The 26,708-nt window shown below is 41.0% G+C and overlaps 3 protein-coding genes across 13 annotated transcripts in view; 2 read left to right on the top strand and 1 right to left on the bottom strand.

Annotated features, from left to right (window-relative positions):
- Window positions 1-4,322, bottom strand: part of TOR1AIP1 (torsin 1A interacting protein 1) — a 42,353-nt gene extending 38,031 nt beyond the window's left edge. For 3 of the 7 annotated variants that reach the window (XM_065936139.1, XM_065936140.1, XM_065936144.1), the window contains exons 1-2: window positions 3,596-4,321; window positions 882-959 (exon numbers count right to left, since the gene is read on the bottom strand). In XM_065936139.1, coding sequence (XP_065792211.1) covers window positions 882-959; window positions 3,596-4,076 — 559 coding nt within the window. In that variant the 5' untranslated portion in view covers window positions 4,077-4,321. Of the gene's footprint in view, window positions 1-881; window positions 960-3,595 lie in introns of all 7 variants that reach the window. The other 4 variants (XM_065936141.1, XM_065936143.1, XM_065936142.1 and 1 more) reach the window with 2 other exon arrangements.
- LOC136168538 (torsin-1A-interacting protein 2-like) overlaps window positions 3,627-26,708 on the top strand; it is a 48,974-nt gene continuing 25,892 nt past the window's right edge. For 2 of the 4 annotated variants that reach the window (XM_065936149.1, XM_065936146.1), the window contains exon 1: window positions 9,712-9,850. The gene's annotated coding sequence lies outside the window, so the exon portion shown is untranslated. Of the gene's footprint in view, window positions 3,759-9,711; window positions 9,851-26,708 lie in introns of those variants that run through there. The other 2 variants (XM_065936148.1, XM_065936147.1) reach the window with 2 other exon arrangements.
- On the top strand, window positions 9,714-25,654 carry LOC136168539 (torsin-1A-interacting protein 2). 2 transcript variants are annotated; one of them, XM_065936151.1, is made up of 3 exons: window positions 9,719-9,850; window positions 21,770-21,863; window positions 23,047-25,654. In XM_065936151.1, exon 3 carries the CDS (start codon window positions 23,711-23,713, stop codon window positions 24,104-24,106), a length of 396 nt encoding a protein of 131 aa, XP_065792223.1. In that variant the 5' UTR covers window positions 9,719-9,850; window positions 21,770-21,863; window positions 23,047-23,710; the 3' UTR covers window positions 24,107-25,654. The 2 variants fall into 2 exon arrangements, with proteins under 2 accessions (XP_065792222.1, XP_065792223.1); XM_065936150.1 differs by lacking the exon at window positions 21,770-21,863 and having other exon boundaries at window positions 9,714-9,850.

Genomic DNA, 26,708 nt, shown 5'->3' with positions numbered 1-26,708 from the left:
GTCCATGGAATTCTCTAGGCCAGAATACTGGAGTGGGTAGCCTTTCCCTTCTCTCCAGGGGACCTACACAAACCAGGCTTAGAACCCAGGTCTCCTGCATTATAGCCAGATTCTTTACCAGCTGAGCCACAGGGAAGCCCAAGAATACTGGAGTGGGTAGCCTATCCCTTCTCCCAGCAGATCTTCCCAATCCAGGAATCAAACCGGGGTCTCCTGCATTGCAGGCAGATTCTCTACCAACTGAGCTATCAGGGAAACCCAAGAGGATGTATCTTACAACTGATGAGATCTTAGATTTAATAAAATATAGTATCAAATTGAGATTGATTATATTGTGTCATGATTTTACTATGCAGACCATTTAATCCATTTTACATGACACATTTATTCATTCAACACTTAACAAGTTTCACTGAGCAGCTAATTATTCCATGGGAGAGTGACAGTGAGGTACTTGGGGCTTTGGAGTGAAGGGGCTTTGGAGAAGACAAGCCTAGGTCTGAATTTGGCTCAGTTACATAGCAAGTAATCTTAAGAGAAGAGCCAGCTACTCTGAGCTCCAGTTTCCTCACCAAAAAAGTAGGTACATCTATCCTTCATAGTTATGTGAATGAATTAACATATACCAAGTATATGGTACTTAGAAGGTATTCAAGTATGTGCCCTGTCTTTTCTTGACACATGCTACTATTGTTTAATTCAATTTAACAACCTAAAAATAAGATTCACTGAAACTTTGAATGAGGTATGATTTGGGACCCCTGATCTGCCCAATAATCCAATAACCCAATAATTATAGGCTATAATCTATACATTAAAAAAGCTGACAGGTTAGGGAAAAAAACGAACTCAACCTGGAGTTGAGAACCTCAACTTCTTACCTGGAGTCTCTTGTGTTCTCCTGAAAGCTTTCTTTGTGACCGTTTGGCTTAAAACAGTCTGTGAAGGTGGTTCATCCTCTAAAGAACAGACATAACAATTGTAAAATTCAGAATATGCAAAGTGAGTAGGGATTATGTATATTAACAGCAATATATAAACAGAAATGCAAGTAATTCATTGTTATGAAGACTCGGTCTCTCAGTGCATGGATGCCAAATCAAGTCCCAGAGACAGAGTTGTGAGCGAAGCAGAGAAGGATAGCTTTACTGCTCATCAGGCTTCTGCCTTGAAAAACTATGTATCCCATCCCCAAAGGACTTGATGAGTGTTTTATTTTTTAATTTTTTTTATTTTTCAGTGGGTTTTGTCATACATTGATGTGAATCAGCCATAGAGTTACACGAATTCCCCATCCCGGTCTCCCATCCCACCTCCCTCTCCACCCGATTTCTCTGGATCGTCCCAGCCCAACAGGCCCGAGCACTTGACTCATGCCTCCCACCTGGGCTGGTGGTCTGTTTCACCACAGATAATATACATGCTGTTCTTTTGAAACATCCCACCCTCCTCTTCTCCCACAGAGTTCAAAAGTCTGTTCTGTACTTCTTGATGAGTGTTTTAAAAGTGGGTCAAAGGTAGGGTGTCTGACAAGATAAGGGTGTGAGCAAGGTATGCACTCCCTTCCTCTTATCTCAGGTAGTCAGTCTCCTAATCCTGATGATTAATCTGGGCCTTTTAATCTTGCATCAGGTGACTTCTTGGTTGTTCTTCCCTTGATTAGCAACAGTTGGAACCTGCCCTTTGGAACTCAGAGAAGGTCATAATGGCTGGTGTACTGCCTCCAAACAATGGGGGGCAGAAAGGCCTGGGAGGCTCACAGGGGCCCACTCAGTTTCAATCCCTTCAGAGATGTGTAATTAAGGGGTTCCCTGGTGGCTCAGTGGTAAAGAATCTGCCTGCCAATGCAGGAGACTCGGGTTTGACCCCTGGGTAGGGAGGATCCCCTAGAGAAGGAAATAGCAACCCATTCCAGTATTCTTGACTGGGAGATCCCATGGACACAAGAGCCTAGTGGGTTACAGTCCATAGGGTGGCAAAGAGTCAGACATGACTTAGGGGACACTAAACAACACAAAATTGGGTTTACCAAAACTTGGGAATTGAACTAGTGAGAACTACTCTTCAGGACAACATAAAAATAAACTACTCACCAATGATGCTTTACAACAAAAACACAGAAATATTACTCTAGAAAATTTGAAAGATGGGCTAAAGAGTAAGAATGAAAAATGTGTAGATTCTCATAGATTCACTAAAAATAGAAGTAAACCCTTTGTGTGTTTAAAATTAAAAAAACAACTAGCTTATACAACTGCATCGGCCTGTGTGGGAGAGTCAACACAACTTAGCATATTTCCTTTGCCTTCCAAAGCATTCTTCTAGCTACTGAACATACAGAAAGAACATAAACATTGAAGTATAACATGGTCCCTCAAATATATATGTAGTATCTTTTGTCTTCAGAAGTTTATAGTCTTAAAAGAGAGATAAAACATGTATAGGGTTAAACAGTCTTGAATTGCTACTCCCAATAGTAACTCACATATCTTTAACATAATTTCCAAAATCATCAACACTTCTACTGTGTCAGCACAGCAGGTAATGTGCAGTGTATTACTCAGCTCTAAACTGAAAATCCATCTCCTCTTCTTCATATCCACCAATGGTCTATCACCAACTATGTAATCCCATTATGATTCAAACACCTTGGTTTTACCTCATAGGTGCCCTACCTGGAGCCAGCATGAAACTGCATCTGGGACTCAGTATTAGATGGGGGAGAAGGGGCAGTGTAGGAGAGGATGCATTACCGCAGTTGATTCGTCTGTGACTTTCCTAAAACTACACACTTTGTCAGTAATCCTCTGGTCCATTTAGATGAAAACTAATGAAAATCTTGCTTTGTCACGCTACTACTTAACTACTGAGGTTACACTTAAGGTCCCCAACATGCGAATTTCTGGCAGAGACCACCACACTAGAGAAAGAGCGATCAGTTCAAGTTTATCACACACTGGGAAGCTTCACGTTCAGGATGACTGCCTTGACCCCATTTCATGTGGGTGGGATCTCAAATCCATTCATCAACTACGCTACTCCTCAAAACAGCCACTCACGAAATTCCCCTTCCTTTCTCCCCTCCTGGATAGTGACGGGGAAAGACTGGAAGGTTAGAGGACCAAAATTCTCACTGAGGTACTTCTGGTCTGAGTTAAAAGGAAGAAATGGAAGTGGCTTTGGCAGAAACATCCGCAGGGTAGAGAGAACCGATATGAAACCGATGTGAAACTGAACTCGGAGGGATTCAGTGTCCTGCCTGCTGCCTAGCTGGCCGCCCCGAAGTGCAGGCCTGCAGAAAACGGGCAATCCTGACACCTCTAAATTGATGCCCAGGGAAGCACGCGGCTCCTCGGCTCTGCTCCGGTCACTAGGCACGACCGCCTTTCCTTCCAGCGCCCCCGCCCTGCCACTTTCCCGCCAGCCGACGGGGCGGCCCGGGGTTGGGGGTTCACGTCCATCCTGGAAAAGCTCAGAGGGGATGAGCTCAAGGCAGGCACACGCCCGCCCAGGGCGCGCACACCCTTCGCGCATACCCGCCCACGGCACTCCCTCCCTGACTCGCGGTTGACACTGTTACTTCCGACTGTCTCACCTTCGGATGAATGGGAGTCCCGTAATCCTCTTCTGGTGGTAACCGGAGACGGTCGTATCGGAGGCGGCGGTGAGTGCGACTGCTGCTGGAGGCGAGTAGCTCTCCGCGTCTGCATCTCCTCGGCTTCGTGGAGTCGGGGCTGCCTTCGCTGCCGAGACCGAAGGTAATAGGCGCTTTCTCTCACTTCCTCTTTCGCCGAATCGGGCCGGAACCCTTCTAGCGGAATCTGTCTTCCCACCCGGGCCTTTTCTTTGGCCGCCCGGGGCTCGAAGTCGCCGTACACTTCGGGCGGCTCTTCTGAGAACCTCACTTCCCGCCGGCCGTGGCGCGACGGCGTAGGAGTTCCGTACGCACGCACGTCACTGCTGCCGCCATTTTGAGGGGCGAGCCGGGGCCTTCCCTCCCGTAGCGGAGCCCTGGGCGTGACGTACAGCGCCCATCCTTCCCTCTCCGGCTCCGCCCGCCGCCCCTCGCCTGCCATAGTTGTTGACGTAGCTTGAGTCGATCGCGAAGGTGTTTTGCGGTGCCCTTAAAAGTCTCCTGCCGTTGATGGCGATCTTTTTTCGGGGTGTAGGGCGGTGGTGTCGGTGGTCAGGGAGGCAGTTGAGCGTCGCCGGGGCTGCCGCCTGCGTCGTCGCTGCTGTGCTGCAAACCCGCCTCTGGGCCCATGGTGTGTTCCGAGGGCTGTGGGAGAGGCAGTGCCTGTGCTGGGTCAGCTGCCGCGGGTCACTCCCGCCTCCTGGCCGAAGGCACCAAAGAGGAGGAGAAGAGCGAGGAGGCGTCGCAGTCCTCGGCCTTCAGGGAGGGAGGGAGGGAAGACGGAGAAGGGACAAGTGGCTGGGCAAATTGCCGGTCCTCAGTCCAGCTGCTCCTGGCAACTGTTGCCTGCTCGCAAGAGGCGCCCGGTAGGGCCCCCAGCACCGAGTCGCTGGGAGAGGCGGAGTGAAACGCGGGTGGAGAAGTTTCGGTCCTCAGCCCCAGGCTGTTGCGCAGTTTCCCCGCAGCGTTTTTAATCGACTCCTGCCTTCGCCGTACCTTTCCAGTGTCCCTTTGCAGGGCTAAGAAGAAAGACATATTCGCACGTGTCATCTTTCCCTGGAGAAAATTTTAGTTTCAAGTTCTTTGGGAAGACAGTTTACCAGTTTTAGGTTTTAAGTCACTTGTTGAGTGTACGAAATAGGATCTACAGGCTTACTTGGGTGGATTTCCATTTACACAACGTACGCAGCAAACAGTATTACTCCTGATTTCCTATACAGGCTCTACTCCAGCTGCTCAGAGACATTGTTAGTGCTGTGTTACGGACAGTAAGAAATGAACAAATACTTTAATTAAAGACAGCACTGTAATTTTCAGTTGTGATCCATTATTTTCGCTTTGCTTCTGAGCATGACTTGATACACTGCATTTGATTCAGGGTTTTTCTGCGCTTAGTTACTGAATAAGAAAGCATGGCAAAGCCATTTGTTTCACTTCTGTGTACCGTATGTGGAGATGTCGAAAATCTGCAAATATCTAAACTTAGACACACTGAGGGAATGTTATTGAAAAAACGGTTAATCTTGCCTTCACATACACACAACCCTCCTCGGACGATTTTCTATAATTGATTTTAGTGAATAGATTTTTAAAAATTGCAATTTGGATAGCAGTTACAGTGAATGGGCCTGAAAATTTTAAAGTGAAGTGAAAGTAAGTCGCTCAGTCATGTCCGACTCTTTGGGACCCCATGGTGTACAGTCCGTGGAATTCTCCCAGCCAAAGGGGGAATCTTCCCAACCCAGGGATCGAACCCAGGTTTCCTGCATTGCATTCCTGCATTGCGGACAGATTTTTTACCAGCTGAGCCACAAAGGTGTTTACTCTTTCAAGTATTTAAAATCACTTTAGAATGTTTTTGAGCAAGTCATTGTCCAAACTGGGCACATATTTCATTTTAATGAAATCTTAACAATGTCCTATGTTTTCACTAATAGTCCATAAATTTGGCCACAGACACGAGTAATTACATGCTTTAGAATCACCTAGGTTTTTGCTTGATAAAAGCTCTCCTTTAGTTTTCTGTTCTTTTTTTAAATTATATACAATATAGCCAAAGAAACTGAAGGAATAGTAACATGAGAGATGCTACTTTTTAAAGAATCTTTTATCTTAGGGAAAATTAAAAGCATGTTCTCCCTTGTCAGCCTGAGTTAGATAGTATATTTGGAAAATTTGTGGGATAACTCTTTTCTGACAAAATGCTGAGGAGTATTGATACTTGGTTAATAAATGGTTTTTACTTGTTTTAACTAGTGCTTTATAAGGTACCTATTATATTACTCTATTAATATGTAACAGTAAAAGTACTGTAATAGATGAAAAGATAATAGATTCAAGGATATAATAAAGGATATAATAGATTAAAGGATATAAAACTTTATACAAGTAGTATTAATAAAGTTCATATAGTGGTAATATTAATACATATATTAAGTGCTTTAAAACAGTTATAAGGACAGTTAACTATATAGAAATGGATACAGATTTTAAAACAGATTTGGGGGGATGTATTGAAAAAGAAGACAGGAGATTCAATACATTAATACATGTATTTCTGCTGCTAATTTGCTTCAGTCCTGTCTGAGACTCTGCGGGCCCCCGGACTGTAGCCCACCAGTTCCTCTGTCCATGTGATTCTCCAGGAAAGAATACTGGAGTGGGTTGCCAGGCCCTCCTCCAGGGGATTTTCTCAACCCAGGGAATGAAGCTGCATGTCTATGTCTCCTGCATTGGCCGGCAGGTTCTTTACCACTAGCGCCACCTGTGTCATCTTGTAATTAAAAATGCTTGAAGAACTTAGGAATGGTTTTCAAAATCATGAGAAGCTTGACGCAGAATCAGAGGAATGGTAACTTTAGCATTAAAACATACATTTTTTTTTTTAGGGTTTTCCCTCTTTTGTCTAGGTAATAAGGGTACATAATCCTAGCTCTGCCATAAGTGCCGCCCACACTTAGCAACCTTACAAATACCAACTTTCATTACCAACTGTGAGGTAAAGCTAAACCCTTGTCGAACCAGATATTCTGCTGTAGATGTTTTCCAAACCCAAGAGTGGCACAAAAGAGGTGACATTATAGAGACGGTAGACTCAGCTAATATAAGGGAACTGCTGGACTGCTAATCCAAGAGGAAGCATGAGCTCTGAATGTTAAACAGTTGTTGTGGGAGTTTGAAATCTGTGGAGGAATTCAGTGAATTGAAAGAAAACAAGAGAAAAAATTATCAGAACAAAGAATAGACTCATTAATTCATGTATTTATTAAACATCTGTGTTGAAACAGAATAGATGCTTTATAAATATATGAATTCAATTAAGAGTATTCTTTACCCTGAGGGAATTTGCCATATATTAGGGAAGACAGAGTTTCAGAAATACATATATTTCTGCTTTATTGACTATGCCAAAGCCTTTGACTGTGTGGATCACAATAAACTGTGGCAAATTCTGAAAGAAATGGGAATACCAGACCACCTGACCTGCCTCTTGAGAAACCTGTATGTGGGTCAGGAAGCAACAGTTAGAACTGGAACAACAGACTGGTTCTAAATAGGAAAAGGAGTACGTCAAGGCTGTATATTGTCACCCTGCTTATTTAACTTATATGCAGAGTACATCATGAGAAACGCTGGGCTGGAAGAAGCACAAGCTGGAATCAAGATCGCCAGGAGAAATATCAATAACCTCAGATATGCAGATGACACCACCCTTATGGCAGATAGTGAAGAGGAACTAACGAGTCTCTTGATGAAAGAGTGGAAAAGTTGGCTTAAAGCTCAACATTCAGAAAACTAAGATCATGGCATCTGGTCCCATCACTTCATGGGAAATAGATGGGGAAACAGTGGAAACAGTGTCAGACTTTATTTTTCTGGGCTCCAAAATCACTGCAGATGGTGATTGCAGCCATGAAATTAAAAGATGCTTACTCCTTGGAAGGAAAGTTATGACCAACCTAGATAGCATATTAAAAAGCAGAGACAGTATTTTGCCAACAAAGGTCCGTCTCGTCAAGGCTATGGTTTTTCCAGTGGTCATGTATGGATGTGAGAGTTGGACTGTGAAGAAAGCTGAGCAACTAAAAATTGATGCTTTTGAACTGTGGCGTTGGGGAAGACTCTTGAGAGTCCCTTGGATTGCAAGGAAATCCAACCAGTCCATCCTAAAGGAGATCCGTCCTGGGTGTTCATTGGAAGGACTGATGCTGAAGCTGAAACTCCAGTACTTTGGCCACCTCATGCACAGAGCTGACTCATTGGAAAAGACCCTGATGCTGGGAGGGATTGGGGGCAGGAGGAGAAGAGGACGACAGAGGATGAGATGGCTGGATGGCATCACCGACTCGATGGACATGAGTTTGAGTAAACTCTGGGAGTTGTGATTAACAGGGAGGCCTGGCATGCTGCGATTCATGGGGTCGCAAAGAGTCAGACATGACTGAGCGACTGAACTGAACTGAAGGAAGACATATATACAAAATTATAATTGGCATTAATTTAAATACCTAACTATTAGGCCTCAGTCTAGAAATCTAATGTGCTTGACACTGGATTTCTAAGTAAAGCAGCTATTTTAATAGGATAATTTTTGTACATGAGTTTTTTGTTTGCTGTTCTGTTGCTAAGTCATGTCTGACTCTTTGCAACCCCATGAACTCCAGGAGCCAGGCTCCTCTGTCCTCCACTATCTCCTGGAGTTTTTTGTTCAGGGTAAGCAGAAATCCCGTTATGTAGTGAGAAAGCATTTATCAATTCATTGTATATAGTGTTCACAATTTTGGTCAGAAAAATAACTTTGGGCTTATATCTTAGTAGAAAAAGGTAACATTGTTATTTTTAATAAAAAAATTAAAATATTAAATAAGAGGAAGTAAAGACATAGTAACCAGCTGCATTTATTCCCCATTCTCACAAGTGATAGAAAAAATATTTTGAAGACTATTAATATAAATGAAAATGTCTTGCTGGAAATGAAGTGACTACAATAAATAGCCTTCCACTTACTCTTTGTTGAATTCGAAATTGCAATTAAACATGTAAAAATGTTCCCCAATCCTGCAACTTCTGCCAAAAAAAGGATGGTTGAAGACACCAAAAAAATAAGTTACTTACATGAAGAATCATTAACCCAATAAAATTTTAACTTGTGCTATGTACTAGGTAAACCCTATTCTAGGTGCTGGGAATATAGCAGAAAAGAATAGACCAAAGACAACCCTCTCTTCCTTCTAGGATTTTGTATTCTATGGGCGTCAGATAAAAATCAGTGTAAGTAAAACAGTATGTTGGTCAGGAGTTTTATAGGAAAAAATTAGGAAAGGGGAAGTGAGATTTATATGACCAGATTTCTTCTCTGTTGTCTTGAATTGGCCCAGTTCAGGAACAGGACTTTTAGACTGACTTGACAGTTGCCCTTAACCAATTATGTGTTCTTGGGTAAACTGCTTTCCATCTCTCACTTTTCATGTTTATAAAATTAATAGATCAAGAAAACATCTTTTATCCATTTAACCGACACTTCTGTTCATTATTTCATTTACTCACAACCACCTTATGAGGTATGTATGTAGCGTTGTCCGCATTTAACATGGGGGCACGCACCTCATAAAGGTGGCAGGCAGTCGGTTTCCAAATCAGGCCTGACTGGTGCTTGCCATTGTCATTGGCTAGTGCCGCTCACAGCGTTGGTTCCATTGGTTCCTCAAGCCTATGAGCTTTAGGTCTTTTTAAGGGCTCAGTTCAGTTCAGTTCCGTCGCTCAGACGTGTCCGACTCCTTGCGACCCCAAGGGCTGCGCCAGGCTTCCCTGGCCATTCACCAACTCCAGGGCCCTCCAATGTGTTGCAGAGATGTCTGCCTTCGGGTCCGAGAGCAGCGCGACAGCGAGAACGCTGGGAGGCTTTGCGGTCCTGTCCCCACACTGCCCAGGCCTGCAGCTTCCCGCCCGGCCGCCTGCTGACCCGGGGAGTGGAGCCGGGGGACTGGAGCCGGGGGTGACGCCTGGGGGAGGGGGGGGAGGGGCCGGCGCCTTCCAGTCCCAGCATTCCGCGGGCGCCTACCCTCCCCGCGGAGGTCGCCATCACGTGGGCAGGGACGGGGCGACGTTCAGTTCTGTGGCGTCCGAGGGGTGCAGCCCCGCGTTGTGAACCAGAAAGAACGCTCGAAGGGCTCTCCTGACGTTGACAGTCGACGGTTTAAAACATCGCTAGACACTGTAAGTAAAATGTGTGTACAACTTTCCCATGTTTTAATATTTGCTCTGATACCTTTTTAAAAATATCTTTCAGAAAAGATCCCTCCCCACCCCCACCTCCTTACCGCAAAAACCTTAAACGGAGGAGGTTGGAGGTATATTTTTGTTTTGGAGTGAAAAAGAAACAGAATCGCGTAAACATTAAACACAGGAAGGTGAGAATAAATGTTTGGTTGGACCTTGAGACGAGAAGGACAATTCCTCTAAGGTTCAAATGTAAACGGGAAATCTACCAGTGCAGGTGTTGATTACTCCCTTACCTCCGTGTTTGTCTAGATTCCGTCATTCGTCTTCTTAATCCTTGTAAGATAGTTCCTCGGCCGCCCCTCACTCCCCCACCCCTGCCTTTTAGCCTTACTTGTGCTAAAAAAAGCGAAGTTTGAAGTTTTAATGAGACCTTGCAATTACCAATTTATTACATATTATATATGTATTCCCAATTGTATTTCATACCCAGTAAGAAAGTTTATCCCTTTTTCCTTCCTTCAAAAAAATGTACTGCCTACTTAATCAATAGTCCTTAATTGAAAGATTTTATACACAAGATACAAAGATCAGTTATCTTAATCTGATTTAATACACTGTTTTTATTTCAATTTTACCTCTCTTAAGGTTCTAAAACATTTTATTTTGAATCTCTGTGAGAGATTCCTTCCTTGTCTCTGTTAAGAATTAGGACTGTGACTGTTCTCCATATCTATCAGTTCAGTTTTGTTTTTCTTTCTTTTTTTTTTTTTTTCCAGTTTTGTTTTTCAAGCACAGGATTAGTATGTAACTGGCCAGTGGAAAATAATTTTAAAAGGAACTTAATGGTAGAGGAACTGAAAATGTTCCTGGAAGCCTTTATGTGGATTAGGATAGTTTGGAAAACTGGCTTTTGCTTTGAAAACTTTGAAAGCCTCTCCTCAGCAATATTTTTTATGCTGAACACAAGAGTCCAGAGCTTGATTACCAGTTTTGCTTCTGGTCTATCATGTAACCATAAGTGACTCATTTAAGCAGTGTTTCACTTGTTTTTTTTGTTTGTTTTGTTTTTTAACTTTAGAGATAATACTAGCCTGAGAGCGTCTAAAATTCACAAATAAAGTAACAAGAATTTATCTAATTATTTGGGGGTTATTGGGCATTTTAATAATGCATAGTGTCTGGTATGTAATCTGTCTTTGCCATGGAGGTAGTTTTGAAATCTGAATGAGAATCCACATTCCTCTGAAGTGCAACTTGAATTTCCTGAGTTTGCTCAGAGAAGCTTGGTATGCTTTATGCTGTTTCTCATTTTGCATTTAGAAGTTTAATTGTGTTAAAATTTCATTGCTAGGCAATGTTTTATGGCTATTGTGCCCAACAAGAGATAATTCAGTACACTGATTATACTTTACCGTAGGTTTTAGACAGCGAATTAAGCATTTGTGAGTAAAGAAAGATGGCTCCCACGTTGGTTATGAGCATAGACTTTGGAGTCACAGCTGAGCCCATGAAAGCAGAGATTTAGAGTTGTTTGGAACATTAAATGGGATAGTTTAAGGACCTAAGTGAAAACAGTTATTGCCAATTGGCTGATTTTCTCTTTATTAATACTAAAATAAGTGGCATATGGTTCTGATAATCAAAATAGAGTGGAGGAAAATTTACCTATAATTCTACTACCTCAACAAATAAAAAATTTAAAATTTTTATACACTCTTCTTTAGCTTCCGTTCATGGATATACATAATGTAAATAACATTTTTGCAAATAGGCAAGTTTAAGACATTAGTTTGTAAACTTCTAAAGGTTTTGTCTTAATTATATAAATAGAGCTTTCTGGTTCTGCCTCTCTGATCTACTAGTGATGAAAGAGCAGAGCTTTCCTTTAGCACAGTTTCCACTTGTTTCTCAGTTTGAAAAATAAATGTCTAGTTGCATTTTCATTTTCACTTACTAGTTAGACTAGTAATAAACACTTTCTGAGATTTATTTTGTGGTAAGGACTGCACATTATCTCTTTAACACACATAATGCTTCTTTCATGTAGGTACTGTTATTCTATTTTTGTGGTTATTAAGAAAACCAGAGAAACAGGGAAGAGTTCACCAAGTCAGGTGCTGGAGCAGTCATTCAGGCCTAGGCAGTCTGACTTTAGGGGACTGTGCTGCCAGTCTTTCCTATTTATAGATTCACTATATGGATGTCAAGTTGTATGTGTATGCAGGAGATGATCCTGGAGTCTGACTTACAACTTCTTTGTATAAAAACAACAAACAGTATTTGCACCTTACTGTTGGTCCTTTAATGGACCGGAACCTGGTAGTCCGGAGACAACTGTGAGAAAGTGAAAGAAGGAAAGAGGCTAATATTCTCTGGGTTACGCAGCCAGCCTTCGCGCTCCAGGGAATCAGCCAGAAATAGAGAGAGAGAAAGACAGACAGACATGGGGACCCAGGCTCTGATGGAGCAAAGGTGTTTTAATCAACATGGTGTGGGCATATATACTGTCTTACAAGGTAGTTATTCTCAGCAAAGATAAAGATTAAAATTCCAGACTTAAAAAACATAAGGCGATCCATATTAAAGAGAGAGAGTCGTAAGCAATCACTTTTACCGTATGGGTCATAAGAAGGAAGAGGGTACTTACCACCGTATTGAAAAACTAACGAAGGAAATGCCTGGATTCCTCAGGAGAGGCTTGCCTCTCCTCTTAATTCCTGAGTACTCAGGAATTAATAAGGAACAGAGGATTCATGACAAATCCAAAACAGCACACAGGAAGCAGTTAATTGCTTCCTGACACCTTACAACAACCATGACCACCACATGTAAAAAAGATGTGTAGGAAAACAGGAGTAGGGAGGTGTTTAGTGTCTTCACAGTTGAGGCATTCACCTATAGTTTTAATAGTTGTGGCAGTAAAAAATATGATTTATATACCAGACAAGTTATTAAGACTAAATTTTCCCTTTTTTTAAATTAGAGATAAACATAAAGTAAATACAGGGTTTATAGTGAAAGAGAGCTACCTTTTCTTCATTATAACAGTGTTTATAAGTGTTTTTTAAATTTTATAAGGAGCATCAGAATCATCTGGTGAACCTCTTAACATAGATTCCTGTACACCCTCAAAGTTTCTGTCTAATAAGTCTAGGGTGGGGCCCAAGAGTTTACATTTCTAATAAGTTCCCAGGTGATGCTAATGATTTCCAGCTAATGAGTTTAGTAAGGAAACAAATATTAGTGGTGGTTGTCCAAATTGTTGGCCTGATAGTGAAACCTCAGTAGCATTGAGCACCCAGCTCCTGTTTTAAAACCCTATCCCCTAATAAAAGGAACTAGGACTTTTGGGGGGTTGGGGGGAGAAGCACTTGAATCTAGGGCATGGGCAGGGAAAATATAAGAGGAGCCTGAAACATTTTGTGGTGCTGGAAATTAGGGAAATGCTCGAAACGGTTTGGGAGCTTGTTGAAAAGACAAGAGTGACTTGAAGGAGCTCCTGATTGCCAACCTTGGAACAACTCGAGTAATAGAATGCATAATGGTAGTACTGGATTTTAACTTATAGAATAAGTGGCCACAAGTCCATACTGACATAGCTGAGTACATAAATAGGATTCAAGGAGGGGCAGCTCTTTATTATAGAAGAATTCCAATGAATAAACACGGCAAGAAGGAAATAGAAAATCACTATTAGGCAAAACAGCAGCATAATAATTATCGAAAACAAAATGTGCCTGTAATGCTGGTAGGTGAAAGTTTGAGGAAATGCAGGATATTTGCACAGTCTCAGAGTGTCTCCCCAAGATAATTATTAGTAACTTCACAGTGGAGATACCATGATAACCAACTGACCAAGGTTAAAATCTCCAAAGAAATAAGGCATATGGATTTCATGAACCCAGTGATGTGATGCACTTAGAAGGACACATCATTTCTTTGGTGTTATTCTTGCCCCAAATGCATAACCTCTTTATCTTTCTACTTATGCTGCTGCTGCTGCTAAGTCGCTTCAGTCATGTCCAACTCTGCAACCCCACAGATGGCAGCCTACCAGGCTCCTCTGTCCCTGGGATTCTCCAGGCAAGAATACTGGAGTGGGTTGCCATTTCAGTGCATGAAAGTGAAAAGTGAAAGTGAAGTCTCGCAGTCGGGTCCGACTCTTCGTGACCCCATGGACTGCAGCCTACCAGGCTCCTCTGTCCATGGGATTGTCCAGGCAAGAGTACTGGAGTGGGGTGCCATTGCCGCCTCCTTTTCTACTCATGGGTACACATTTTAAACACAAATTGAGGGACATTCTACAGAATAACCAACTGGTATTTTTTGTAAGTATCAAGGTTACAAAGACCAGGAAAAGTCACAAAAGATAATGACAGAAACCGTCACAGATTGGAGACTCAGGAGAATTAACAACTAAATGCAATGAGGGATCCCAGATTGAACCATGGAACAGAAAAGGAACATTAGTGGAGAAACTGACAAAATTCAAACACTCTGTAGTTAATTGACTTGTACCATGTTAATGTCTTGGTTTTATAACAGATATAAAATTAGTTAAAAATAAAATGTTTAATAAAAATGTGCTGGCTTCATGTAGATACTAAAGATGATTAGTGAAGTTGAACTGACACTGGGAATCAGTTGTGCTGCCCACTGTTGGAATCATAGCAAACTCTCTGAACCTTTGTGCGTTGCTTTTTGCCTCTACATAAGTCATCTTAAACCTGAGATACAAATCAGAGGAGTTGGGAGGGAGTAGAACAAAGGGTAAGAAGGAAAAGACTTTCTGTACTCAGAAAAGGTGTATATCTGAACTGCTCCAGGCTCTTGAAAAGAAACAGTTCCCTAGGGAAGTAAGTGGAGTGCTTTTTGTTTCTAGTGTTTAGTACTTTCTCAACTTGCCTTTTAAAACTATGGGATAAGTACTTAGGGAAAACACTGGGAAATGACTTTAAAATTTGAAAATATTAATCCTGACTTAATATGACAGTGGATATAGTACAGAGGAGTGGGCAAGACTTAGTTAGGTACTTAGTTTTCAACAGAGACATGCGTGGTGTTGGTTGTTGTTCAGTTAGTCCAACTCTTGGGATTCCATGGACGAGGCTGCCAGGCTCCTCTGTTCATGGAATTCTCCAGGCAAGAATACTGGAGTGGGTTGCCTTTTCCTTCTCCAGGGGATCTTCCTGACCCAGGGATCAAACCTGAGTCTCCTGCATTGGCAGGCGGATTCTTCATCAGTGGTCTACCAGGGAAGCCCACATTGCTGGTACAAATTCAGAAATACCTAACCTTAGCGCCACTAGGTCTCACTATTGAAAACTGCGAATTAACTTTAGAAGTTTGGCCCCTGGTGTTTTAAATTGAAACTGTAGGCAGAATTTGAACCATGGACTTGTGTCCGTTAGGGCAGAGTAGATTGAAATGCACCAGTAAATGTCTAAACCAGTTGTTCCCCTTTGTGGAATGCCAGCAATGCACAAACACACCTCTTATGTTTGTCAGTTCTTTGCTTTTTTTTTTTTTTTGACTGCACCTCTCGAGGCTTGTGGGATCTTAGTTCCCCAACCAGGGATTGAACCCTGGTTCTCGGCATTAAGAGCTCAGAGTCCTAACCACTGGACCACCAGGGGAATCCTCTGTGTCAATTCCTGTGTGACTCAGGATATTTTTTGTTCAGCTTCTCTTCTTTGGAAGAGGGAATAGTGTGTGTGCCAAATAGTGCTGGAATGTGCCTTCTCTCTGATCTCAAGACTTTGCCAAATTCAAAGTAATTCCTCACAAAACAGACTGAAAACTTCTTTCAGGAGCTTGTATTTTCATAATATATTTTAAGCAAAGAATTATTTTAGGTTATGTGAATTTAAAAAGAAAAGGAATTCTTTTTTTTTTTTCATACTTTACAATCTGTGCTGTGTGTGCTCAGTTGTATTTGACTCTTTGTGACTCCTTGGACTGTAGCCCACCAGGCTCCTCTGTCCATGGAATTTTTCAGGCAGGAATACTGGAGCCGGTTGCATTTCTTCCTCCAAGGGATCTTCCCAACCCAGGGATTGAGGCACCTCTTGCGTCTCCTGCATTGGCAGGCAGATTCTTTACCACTTTACCTGGGAAGCCCTACTGCTTAACTCTCAACATCTAAATTCAGAACTGGTTAATGAAATATGAAGCTTTTGAGATTTCACTTTATATGTGAGACTTAAAGGGAAAGATACACTGAAGTAGGAAATGGCAACCCACTCCTCTATTCTTGCCGGTTAATTCCATGGACAGAAGAGCCTCATGGGCTACAGTCCATGGAATCACAGAGTCAGACATGACAGCGCAAACACGCATGAGACTTCTAGAGAAGCTCTATCTCATACAAAAAATAGTTTTGATTATTGATTAGGATAAAATATTCCACAGAAGAAAATATTTAAAATGGAAACTCAAGAAAATTTTGAGTATTTGTATTTTTTCCATGTCTGTCTTTTGGTTTTATGTATTATATGAGGACCTGGCTGAAATGATATATTTGCCTGGAGAAGTCACCCAGCTCTACTCAATCTGAAACATATTATCCAGCCTAAAAAGAATAAGGGAGTTTTTGTCTATCAAAGGCAGATGTGAGCTGTCTAACTAACATGCATTCAGGAAATAGCAATTCTTGATATAGACTCAAAATATTTAGAGATGATTATTTAATATATATTGAGCTGCCGTTTTTAGTAGATGTAAATTTAAGTGGTTTAAATAGAACTGCATTTTCTATTTTGATGTTAAAGTGCTGTTTTCTAAATTTTCCTCTAATAAAGCTGCAGAAAACATCTCACACACAAAAATTTTGACTTAGGGAGTTCCCTGGTGGTCCAGTGGTTAGAACCGGGCACATTCACTGCCGTGGCCCAGGTTCAGTTTCTGGTTGGGGAACTAGGCCTCACAGTGCAGTTAAAAAAAAAAAAAAAAAAAAAATTTATTTGTATTTTTCTTTTGTAGAGTTGGTCTTCTGTATCTACATGTCCTATGTCTGTGGATTCAACCAACCATGAATAGAAAATATTTGTGAAAAAAAATTCCAGAAAGTTCCAAAAAGCAAAACTTGAACTTGCTGTGCTCTGGCAACTATTTACTTAGAATTTACTTTGTATAAGATATCGTAAATAATCTTGAGATGTGCATAAGTTATATGAAATTCTATGCCATTTTATATAAGGGACTGGAGTGTTCATCCCTCTGTACATTTTGGTATCTGGGTGATCCTGAATTGAATCCCCCACTTATATAGGATGACTGTATAGAGTTTATGTGGTAGAGAAGCCTTTTAAACTTTGTTTTTTGCTCACTATTGTTGGCTGGAAGGTTGCTGAAAATAAAAGCATTCCAACTTCTTCTGTGGGCCTTCCATAATTTTCTGATTTCTATAGGCAATCTTTTAATATCCATCTAAAAGCCCTTAAAACCCACCCTCATGGCTCAGACAGTAAAAGTGTCTGCCTACAATGCAGGAGACCCAGGTTCAATCCCTGGGTCAGGAAGAAGATCCCCTGGAGTAGGAAATGGCAACCCACTCCAGTACTCTTGCCTTGAAAATCCCATGGACAGAAGATCCTGGTAGGCTACAGCCCATGGGGTTGCAAAGAGTCGGACATAACTGAGCGACCTCACTTTCACTTTCAAAAGCCCTTATTAAAAAAAAAAAAAAAAAAGCCCTTATAAGACCTTTACCTAAAGCACTGGTTCCTCTCTGGATTCCCTGGACATCTAGAAGTTCTGTAAGGTTTTTCTCTTTGTATTTATAATATTTAGTATTGTGCCTAGTACATGGTGGTTTCCTCGATAACTTAAACAATACAATAATCAGTTGAGTACTGGTTGTTTCCTGGGTATTTTCAGCATTTCTACAAGCATAATGATGCGCAGTAGTAAAGATATGGGTTTGATGTCTGGGTCTGAAAGATCCCCTAGAGTAGGAAATGGCAACCCACTTTGGTATTCTTGCCTGGAAAATTCCATGGACAGAGAAGCCTGGTGAGCTATAATCCATGGGGGTCACAAAGGGTCACATGTGACTGCGCATGCATGCAAAAATGGTTATCATATATTCACCTCAAATCAACCACTTCTGACGTAAGCTAATGTTGTGTTGAGAAAGGAAACAAATCCAGAATGTCTTTCCAACTTTATGTTACAGGTGCTTTGAGTATTATCTCTAAAGTATTGAGATACTTCTTAACCAGGGCTATTAACCCTTGGATTTTACTTGTTTTATTAGAAGTGCTGACTGGCAGAGTTACATGTCTAATTAATAAAATGAGAAAGTGACATTATTACAGGAATGGTAGCTGTTCCAGCATCCTTCCAAAGTGAGATCTGAGGGGGGAGCCTACGAATAAAAATTGCCTTTGATAGTGAAATGGTTCGGAACCATTCCTGCTCAATGGTTCTGAACCATTTCAGATTCCTTTGGGAATCTAAATGTGTGTACAGTTGACTTTTGAACAACACAGTTTGAATTGTGTGGGTCAACTTACATGCAGACTTTTTTCAACGATAAATAGTATGGTACTGCATAGTCTGTGGTTGTTTGAATCTTAGGGTGTGGAGGAACCCTGCTTCCACTGCAGGGGGGCGCATCCCTGGTGCAGAATTAAGATCCCTACTTGCTGTGCTGTGCGGCCAGGGGAAAAAGAAAGGATTAGTATTCCACAGATGGAGGATTACTGTTGAATGCTTGGCCAGGTGAAGCCAGTTGAGGTTCTTTGAGCTTCATCTTCCCTGGAAGGAGAGTGCTTCTTTTCTAATATGCATAAAGACACCATATGAAAAAACAAAGTGCTGCACAGAGATGTGTGCCTTTATAAAATATGCCAAGATAAACTTTCCTTTCCATTGGGTAGCTAATGGAGAAATTAATTCCATTAATTAACATTAGGTAGGGTTTCCCTAGTAGCTCAGCTGGTAAAGAATTCGCCTTCAATGCAGAAGACCCCGGTTCGATTCCTGGGTCGGGAAGATCCTCTGGAGATGGGATAGGCTACCCACTCCCAATATTCTTGGGCTTGCCTGGTGACTCAGACAATAAAGAATCCACCTGCAATGCGGGAGACCAGGCTTAGATCCCCGGGTTGGGGAGATCCCTAGGAGGACAGCCAGGCAACTCACTCCAGTATTCCTTCCTGGAGAATCTCATGAACAGAGGAGCCTGGTGGGCTATAGTCTGTGGGGTCGCAAAGAATCAGACACGACTGAGTGACTGAACAACAACAACAAATAACTGATTTACAATATTATATTTCCTTTTACCTTGTTTCTAGAAAGAGATAGTTGCTTGCAGTATTATGAGAAAAATGCAGCTCCATGTCTTTCTATAGTGTTCATCTTCCTCAGTCACCCACCTTGCCTCTGAACAGAATAATTGCTGCTAATGTTCTTGTCCGCAGTGTGAAAGTTTGGTTTTGCCTATTAGTCTGTTTTTCTAGCCCACTCCTATTTTCTGCTCTGCTCTAAGGAGTGGACATATGTTTAAGGATAACTGATTCACTTTGCTGTACGGCAGAAACTTAACAACGTTGCAAACCAACTATACTCCAGTAGAAATTATTTAAAATATAAAAGTGAAGATAGAAATAGAAAAAAATAAAATACCAAATAGAGGTTATGTAAATTGTTAGGATTTGTGATACTGTGACCATTCATGTACCTCCAACCATTCAAAGAAAAAATGTTTATAATTACCTTTGAGATACTCTGTATGCCTTTCCTGACCCCATCTACTTCCCTCTCGCATCAAAGGTAGTAATTATCCTTGTGCTTATCTTTTTCTTTTTAGCTTTAGTGCATATTTATTCCTAAGCAATATATTGAAACTGTGTAGATGGAAACTATTACATAAGAGAGAGTATGTATATCCTTCTGCTACTTGCTTTTTATAAGAATACGTCAGTGTTTTTTTTAGCCATTCTACTGTTCGTGGACACTTTAGCTGTTATTTTGCTATTATACATAGAACTACCATAAATATTTTTATTCATGTTTTTAAATAAACATGTAATTTTCCCTAGGGTAATTACCTAAGATTGGAATTACTGAGTTATAGGAAACGCACATTCTCAGCTTTATTAGATAATGCCCAAAATGGTTATACTAATTTATGTTACTGTCATTAGGGTATAAGAATTCAAGTTACTCTATGTTCTCTGATATATATTTAATATATCAAAATGGTACATGTTTTATGGGGAGGAAAAGTAAAGAAGGAGAGAGAATATTGTCTCACTGTGCTCAGAGCCATAGCAGATGAGAGACTAAGGGGATGAAGTATAATCAGGAAGCTCTGGGCTCCATGTGGTGATTGACATGAACAGAGGTACAGGTTTGATGGGATTGGTTTGTCCTCATATTTTCGAGCAGATAATGGTAGTGAAATTGTGAGGGCGAAAAGTGGGAAGGTTTGAGAATCTTTCCAGGAGTATTTTAGGGAAGGCCTCTTCACTCTTTGGTGATAAGGCTGGGAGTGAGTTAGAAGGCTGGTAGTACATGATCTTGTTCTGATCATTTAGTGCTTTGGAGCCCCCTTTTGACTCCCCTCTTACCTGTAGTGGTTTGGAGGACCAGGAGAGGGTCGGTTTTGTCTGGAACATATGGAACACTAGAGTTCTCTTGGTTCAAGAATACTTGGAGCTCTCAGTTCAGTCGCTCAGTCGTGTCCGACTCTTTGCGATCCCATGGACTGCAGCACTCTAGGCCTCCCTGTCCATCACAGCTCCTAGAGTTTACTCAAACTCGTGTCCATTGAGTCAGTGATGCCATCCAGCCATATCATCCTGTGTCGTCCCCTTCTCCTCCTGCCTTCAATCTTTCCCAGTATCAGGGTCTTTTCAGATGAGTCAGTTCTTCTCATTAGGGGGCCAAAGTATTGGAGTTTAGCTTCAGCATCAATCCTTCCAATGAATATTCAGGACTGATTTCCTTTAAAATGGACTGGTTGGATCTCCTTGCAGTCCAAGGGACTCTCAAGAGTCTTCTCCAACACCACATTTCAAAAGTACCAATTCTTCAGCGCTCAGCTTGCTTTATAATCCAACTCTCACATCCATACATGACTACTGGAAAAACCATAGCTTTGACTAGACGGACCTTTCTTGGTAAAGTAACGTCTCTGCATTTTAATATGCTGTCTAGGTTGGCCATAACTTTTCTTTCAAGGAGTAAGCGTCTTTTAATTTCATGTCTTCGGTTACTATCTGCGGTAATTTTGGAGCCCAGAAAAATAAAGTCTCTCACTGTTTTCATTGTTTCACCATCTGTTTGCCATAAAGTGATGGGACAGGATGCCATGATTTTAGTAGTTTTCTGAATGTTGAATTTTAAGCCAACTTTTTCACTCTCTTTCACTATCATCAAGAGGCTTTCTGCCGTAGGGGTGGTGTCATCTGCATATCTGAGGTTATTGATATTTCTGCTGGCAGTCTTGATTCCAGCTTGTGCTTCATCCAGCCCAATGTTTCTCTTGATGTACTCTGCATATAAGCTAAGCAGTTAATATATAAGCACTTGGAGCTCTAGTGCTTTCTTAACTCTTAAAGTTGGAGAAATGAAGGTTGGGAGAAGGGTGGATCTATCCTGAGCATTTGGAGCTTTACAGCTTCTTCTTGACTCTGCTATAACAGAGATGTGGAGTCTTGGGGGAGGGGAAGTCTTGCCGAGGGTATATAGAGCCCACATTGTCAAACTTGTTAATTTTTGCCAGTCTGGTGGAAATGAAATATGGTATCTTGTGGTTTTAATTGAGTTTCCCCTTTTTACTCTAAAAATTCCAAAATTCTATATCTTTTCAACATCAAACTTAGTCATATAACTACCACTAACTTCTGTGTTAAACCCCACAATCATGTGGGTTTTATTCATCATCTCTTTCATGTACCCTAGATTTCCTGATTCAGCAAGTGAAACTTCTACTGTAGTGACTCCTGACAGTAGACCCTCAGGGAAATCTGCTATACCCTATGTTGCCACCACAAAGGTCAGAAATCCTATTTTGTGTTCATTCTTGCGTGAGGGGCTGGATCGGTACCCTTCACACATTGTCACCTAACCTCATAAAACACATCAGTGTATCGACTCTGATTCTATCTCACCCCATCTGGAGTCCCCACCAAAATATTCACTCCATGTTGCAGCCCTGTCAGAGGTGGCTCTCCAGTTATCTTTTAAAATCTAAGAATCACAGCTACTATTGATAGTCTGTAAGGAAAATGATTTGGCTGATCACAGCTAAGGATATAACTGCCTCTGCTTTTCAGGCTATATCTTTATACAGTTTTAACCCTGTGTAAATGGGGCACCCATCTTCCCCAGTGTACCTTAGTGCTTTCGCAGAATCAGGCCTCAGAATTCACAAAAGAGTTGCTGGAGAAAGGCAGGCTGTATGTTGTATTCTGATGGTCTGTGGTATACTCTCGGTGGCTCTCTAGTTGTTCAGTACATCTTACTCTACCCCACCTTGTTTACTTGCTACATTTAAATGTCATGAAGGAGTACAAAGATGGTGAAAGTGCCTGTAAATCCCAACTGATTTGCTATAGATGTCCCAAGAATAGTTCAGGACTTTGCTTTAATTGGCTTAAACTTAAATGCGTATAAGCCTATAAAGACGGATGTGGGCTGTGAGGCATGTCCCTTGTGGTTTCTTTTCCAGCCTTCAAAAGGATTTCATCCAGCTTTCTATGGATAGTTATTAAGAATATTATCTAATAATTTTGTAAGGTTTTCCTTGCATTGAAGTCTGTTTTAGAAGGCTGTAACCATTGTTAACATCCCACCCATTATGGTAATACTATATATGGCACCCATTTCATGGAAGAAGATAAAAGAAATCTCAAAGTTTTACCATGTATATGATTATACAGACTGTAGTATTCCCAAAGTGCACAAGGAGTAGGAAAAATAAATACATAGTCCTAAAAAATAAATGAGACTCGTACAGATCTTAAATGAAACAAAATCTTCCCTGTTGCCCAGTTGAGCATAAGAATAATTCCCAACAGATAAGTTGGTTTGAATCCATATAAAGTTGTCACGGGGAATCCCATGAGATAATTCTTTTGCACCTTGACTGACCCAAATGATTTCCAAATGCATGTTTCTAATGATATTGTGAGCAACTCAAAGCCCATATGAGTTGTCTGAAGTTTTATTATTTACAGGTATGTGAAGCATTCCCAGAACTGTTCAACCAACTCAGCAGCAGCTACTTCCCTGTGACTGGGTCCTGATTAAGGTCCTCCCAAGAAAGACTTCATTGGATCCACGCTCAAGAGGACACTGCCAAGTTTTCCTGACCCCTCTACATCGCTATAAAGCGCTAAGGCCTTAAGACTTGGGTACTTGTATTACAACGGCAAGAGTGCCAGCACCCACCAAAGACTCACTGGACTGTCAGCTTCTGTTTCACCAAACAGACATAATAACTTACCAGCAAAGCAGAGTAAGCCAAGTGCCTCTGCACATACCACCAGCTGATAACACACAAGAAAAAGGAACTTAGACTAGAACCCTGTCTTTTCTTAAGAAGCTGAGATTTAAAGGAGATCTTGTGACATCTGTGCTGCTATTAGTGACTGATAACATAGACTGGATCAGTCCCTGAGTTTGGAGACTGGCTACAAGTGAGTGAAAAATAAACAAAGAAATCTTGAAGAATTGCACGGAGGTGCAAGCCAAATTTTATCCTCTCCAAGTAATGGTGGTTGGACTGAGAAAGTGCTAAACCAAAACTGTAATAGGTCTGGTTACTTGGGTGTCTCTCTGTATTATCATTGTTGCCTCTTACTGTTAAATTTGCTGTCTGTGTTGTCTCTCCAGATCCCAATGTTTTCAGATAATTCACATTGCCCTGACTGTGGGCAGCAGTGGTTCCCTAGTTTAGAACTAGGCCATTGGTTGTACCAAACTGAACTGGTTGAGAATGAATGTTACCAAGTGTTCTTAGACCGTATTAACAGAGCTGATTATTGCCCTGAGTGTTACCCTGATAATCCTGCTAATAGAAGCCTTGTTCTTCCTTGGTCTTTCCCACTTGAGTGGGCTCCTCAAAATCTTACCAGGTGGACGTTTGAAAAAGCTTGCCACCCATTTCTTCTGGGTCCTCCACTGGTTAGAAAAAGAATACATGACTCTAGAGTTGCTGGTTTTAACCCTGCGCTACAGTTAATCCTGACGAGGACAGACAAAACCTTAAACAAAAAACTTGGCCAAAGCAAGTAACTTCTTAAACAGTCAAGATCATGGAGACTCTAGAGGGTTTTGTACTAGTAGCCCAAGGAAGATGGAAAAATGACTCCTCTCTAAATCTGATCCAGACTGTCACTGCTTTGGGAAACTGCTTAAATTGTTGGATCTGCTTCCAGGGTCTATACATCTCTTGTTCAGCATGAATTTAATTATTAGTCCAAGCCAGACTGTTCCTCTGGAACCTGACTAATCCATATTCCCTATGTTTTGGAATTAGCTTGCTCCTCCTAAAAATCTCCACAGCCTAATCATTGACGTTATTATGACAAGGTAGTCCTGGAGGAGAAGCCTATACTGTGTGTACTTTAATTCTAGTAATAACTTTTGTGAGAAAGCCTCCTTGTAGCTGAATTCTAGATTATTCCAGTAAAACAATTAGACATTTAATAAGAATATATATTCTCAATTCCACCTCTTATATATTAATCAGTGATACTTATATATATATAAGATTTATTCATATCTAACCAAATATTCATCATTGGCTCTATTTGGTTTATTCTCAGTGTGGCTTTGACCTTCCTTATTAACTGGTCACTGTCAGAGGAACCACATTCAATCAGGCAATACCTGTATAGGTTACAGAATAACATGCAGAAATGCCACTATCTAGTTACTTGGCTCTACATAAGCAAAGACTATCCTGTCTTTGTGGTGACTGAACTTAGAATGTCCTCTTCTGGAAATGGAAAAGTACTTGTATTAGGGGCTAGGTGACAGAAGGCGTTCTCAAACTTGACTCCATATAGATTATGAACAGTTTAGGGGAAGCATTTTTCTTAGAACTAAAAAGGACTTACCTGACATTGGCCTCATTCTGGCCTTCACTTGTTCATGAGAATCATGGAACCAGAGTTTGAGTTAAGAAACTTGGAAAAAGCAGCTGAAAACATCTCAGAGTCCACTTAACAATTTAAAAATTCCACTTAAGATGCTAAATAATCCATTGCTTATGTAGCAACTCAACAGTGGTCTCAAGGTCCCAGGTTCTTTCTGTCTTTCCCCTTGGGATCCTTATTGTATTGGCTTTTTGTCCTCATAGTTGTTTCCTCAGTGAGTACAATGTAGCTTGTTGCTGCTCCAGACATTTCAGTCTCTCTCAAAGACTGGAAGTAGGGAGCAAAAAGCTTTGTTCTTTCAAGTCTCTATTTTTTATTTGGGAAGAAAATCTCTCTCTCAAAAGTCCCTCAGATTTTTCCTTACATTAATTACATCAGGGATTTTCCCTTACATCCTTTATTCAGAAGGGAGCCTGGGAAACCTGACAGAGGGGAATGGAGTTGGCATTGCCTGGGTAGGACACGTTGTCTCTCCTAATAAAATCAGGGCTCTTTGAGGAAGAAGTGAGGGATGAATGGCTGTTGGTATGCAGCAAATCATGCCTGCCACGTGTTGTTTAAAGTCATTTGTTAGTCTGTATAAAGAATGTACCCCAGAGATCTACCCTGTATCTGCCTTATGTCTGTCATGATTGACGTTCTCTTCTGTTCTATTGCTGAATAAATTGTGTGTGGACTGCTATACTGAGTGAAGACTAATTAGTTTATTAATCAATCCTTGGTTAAGAACTACACTACCCTAAAGCTTTATCTAAAAAGTGAAAATTTACTTTGAGGTATTGCTTTTGAGGATGGTATTATAGTCAATATTACTGTCTCCTAAACTTTCTCAGACACACACCAAAAAACACTACTTATGTTCAATTCAGGAGAATAGAGAAAGTTTCTTTTGTTTTTGTTTTAACCAATCTCATTCTTAAATAGTAGGACATTAAATGGATTTATACAGTTGAGTTTCAAGTCAGTGCCTGGGTGACCTTGTCAAAAATGCAAATTTCCTGATCTTACAGAAATTTTGATTTCCAAGGTTTCTTATGGGGCCCAGGAATCTACATTTTATAAATAGTGCCTCAGAAGATTCTTATGCGGATGCTCTGTGAACCATACCTTGAAAAATACCATAGCAGCATATCCATCATATTTAGTTACCTAGCTTAAAAGACTAGGAACCAAGAGTATTCACAACACTGTAAGGTGGTGGTAGTTATTGTACTTTGCTAGTGACATATAAAGAGGTTTCATAGCAGCCTGAAGGACTCTGTTATTTCAGGTCATAACTCAGTCACATTTTTCTCAACTGTTTGTGGGGAGGACTGTATTGTAGCCCTTAAACAGTTCTGTAGGGTGTCATTATAAACTTTGTGAGTATAGGCAAGAGAAAGGAATCAAAAATGCTAATTTTAATACTACATTAAGAAGGGTACTTTGCCTTCATACATGATTATTACCACATACCTAATATGGTCAGCTCTCAGAAATAACGTCATGTGGTAGAGGTCATAAAATGGAGCAGGGGAGAAAATTTAGAAAACTGCATAGCTTTTCAACTTAGGTCTTTAGTAGGACTTCACTGGGTTTAAAACATTGCAGACTATTCTAAAATACTCATTCATGGTTATGAATAATGAATTTGAAAGTATAAGTGTATTCCTAAAATGAATTCTTAACACAGATGATCCACTGTTTTGGATGATGTGAGCCATATTAAGCTCCACTTCCATCCTCTGGGAGAGTTG

This window comes from Muntiacus reevesi, chromosome 5 (assembly GCF_963930625.1).
Source record: "Muntiacus reevesi chromosome 5, mMunRee1.1, whole genome shotgun sequence".
In the NCBI taxonomy this organism is placed as follows: Eukaryota; Metazoa; Chordata; class Mammalia; order Artiodactyla; family Cervidae; genus Muntiacus; species Muntiacus reevesi.
The sequence above is the reverse complement of the archived record's forward strand: the minus strand, read 5'-3'. Positions and strand labels throughout refer to the sequence as shown.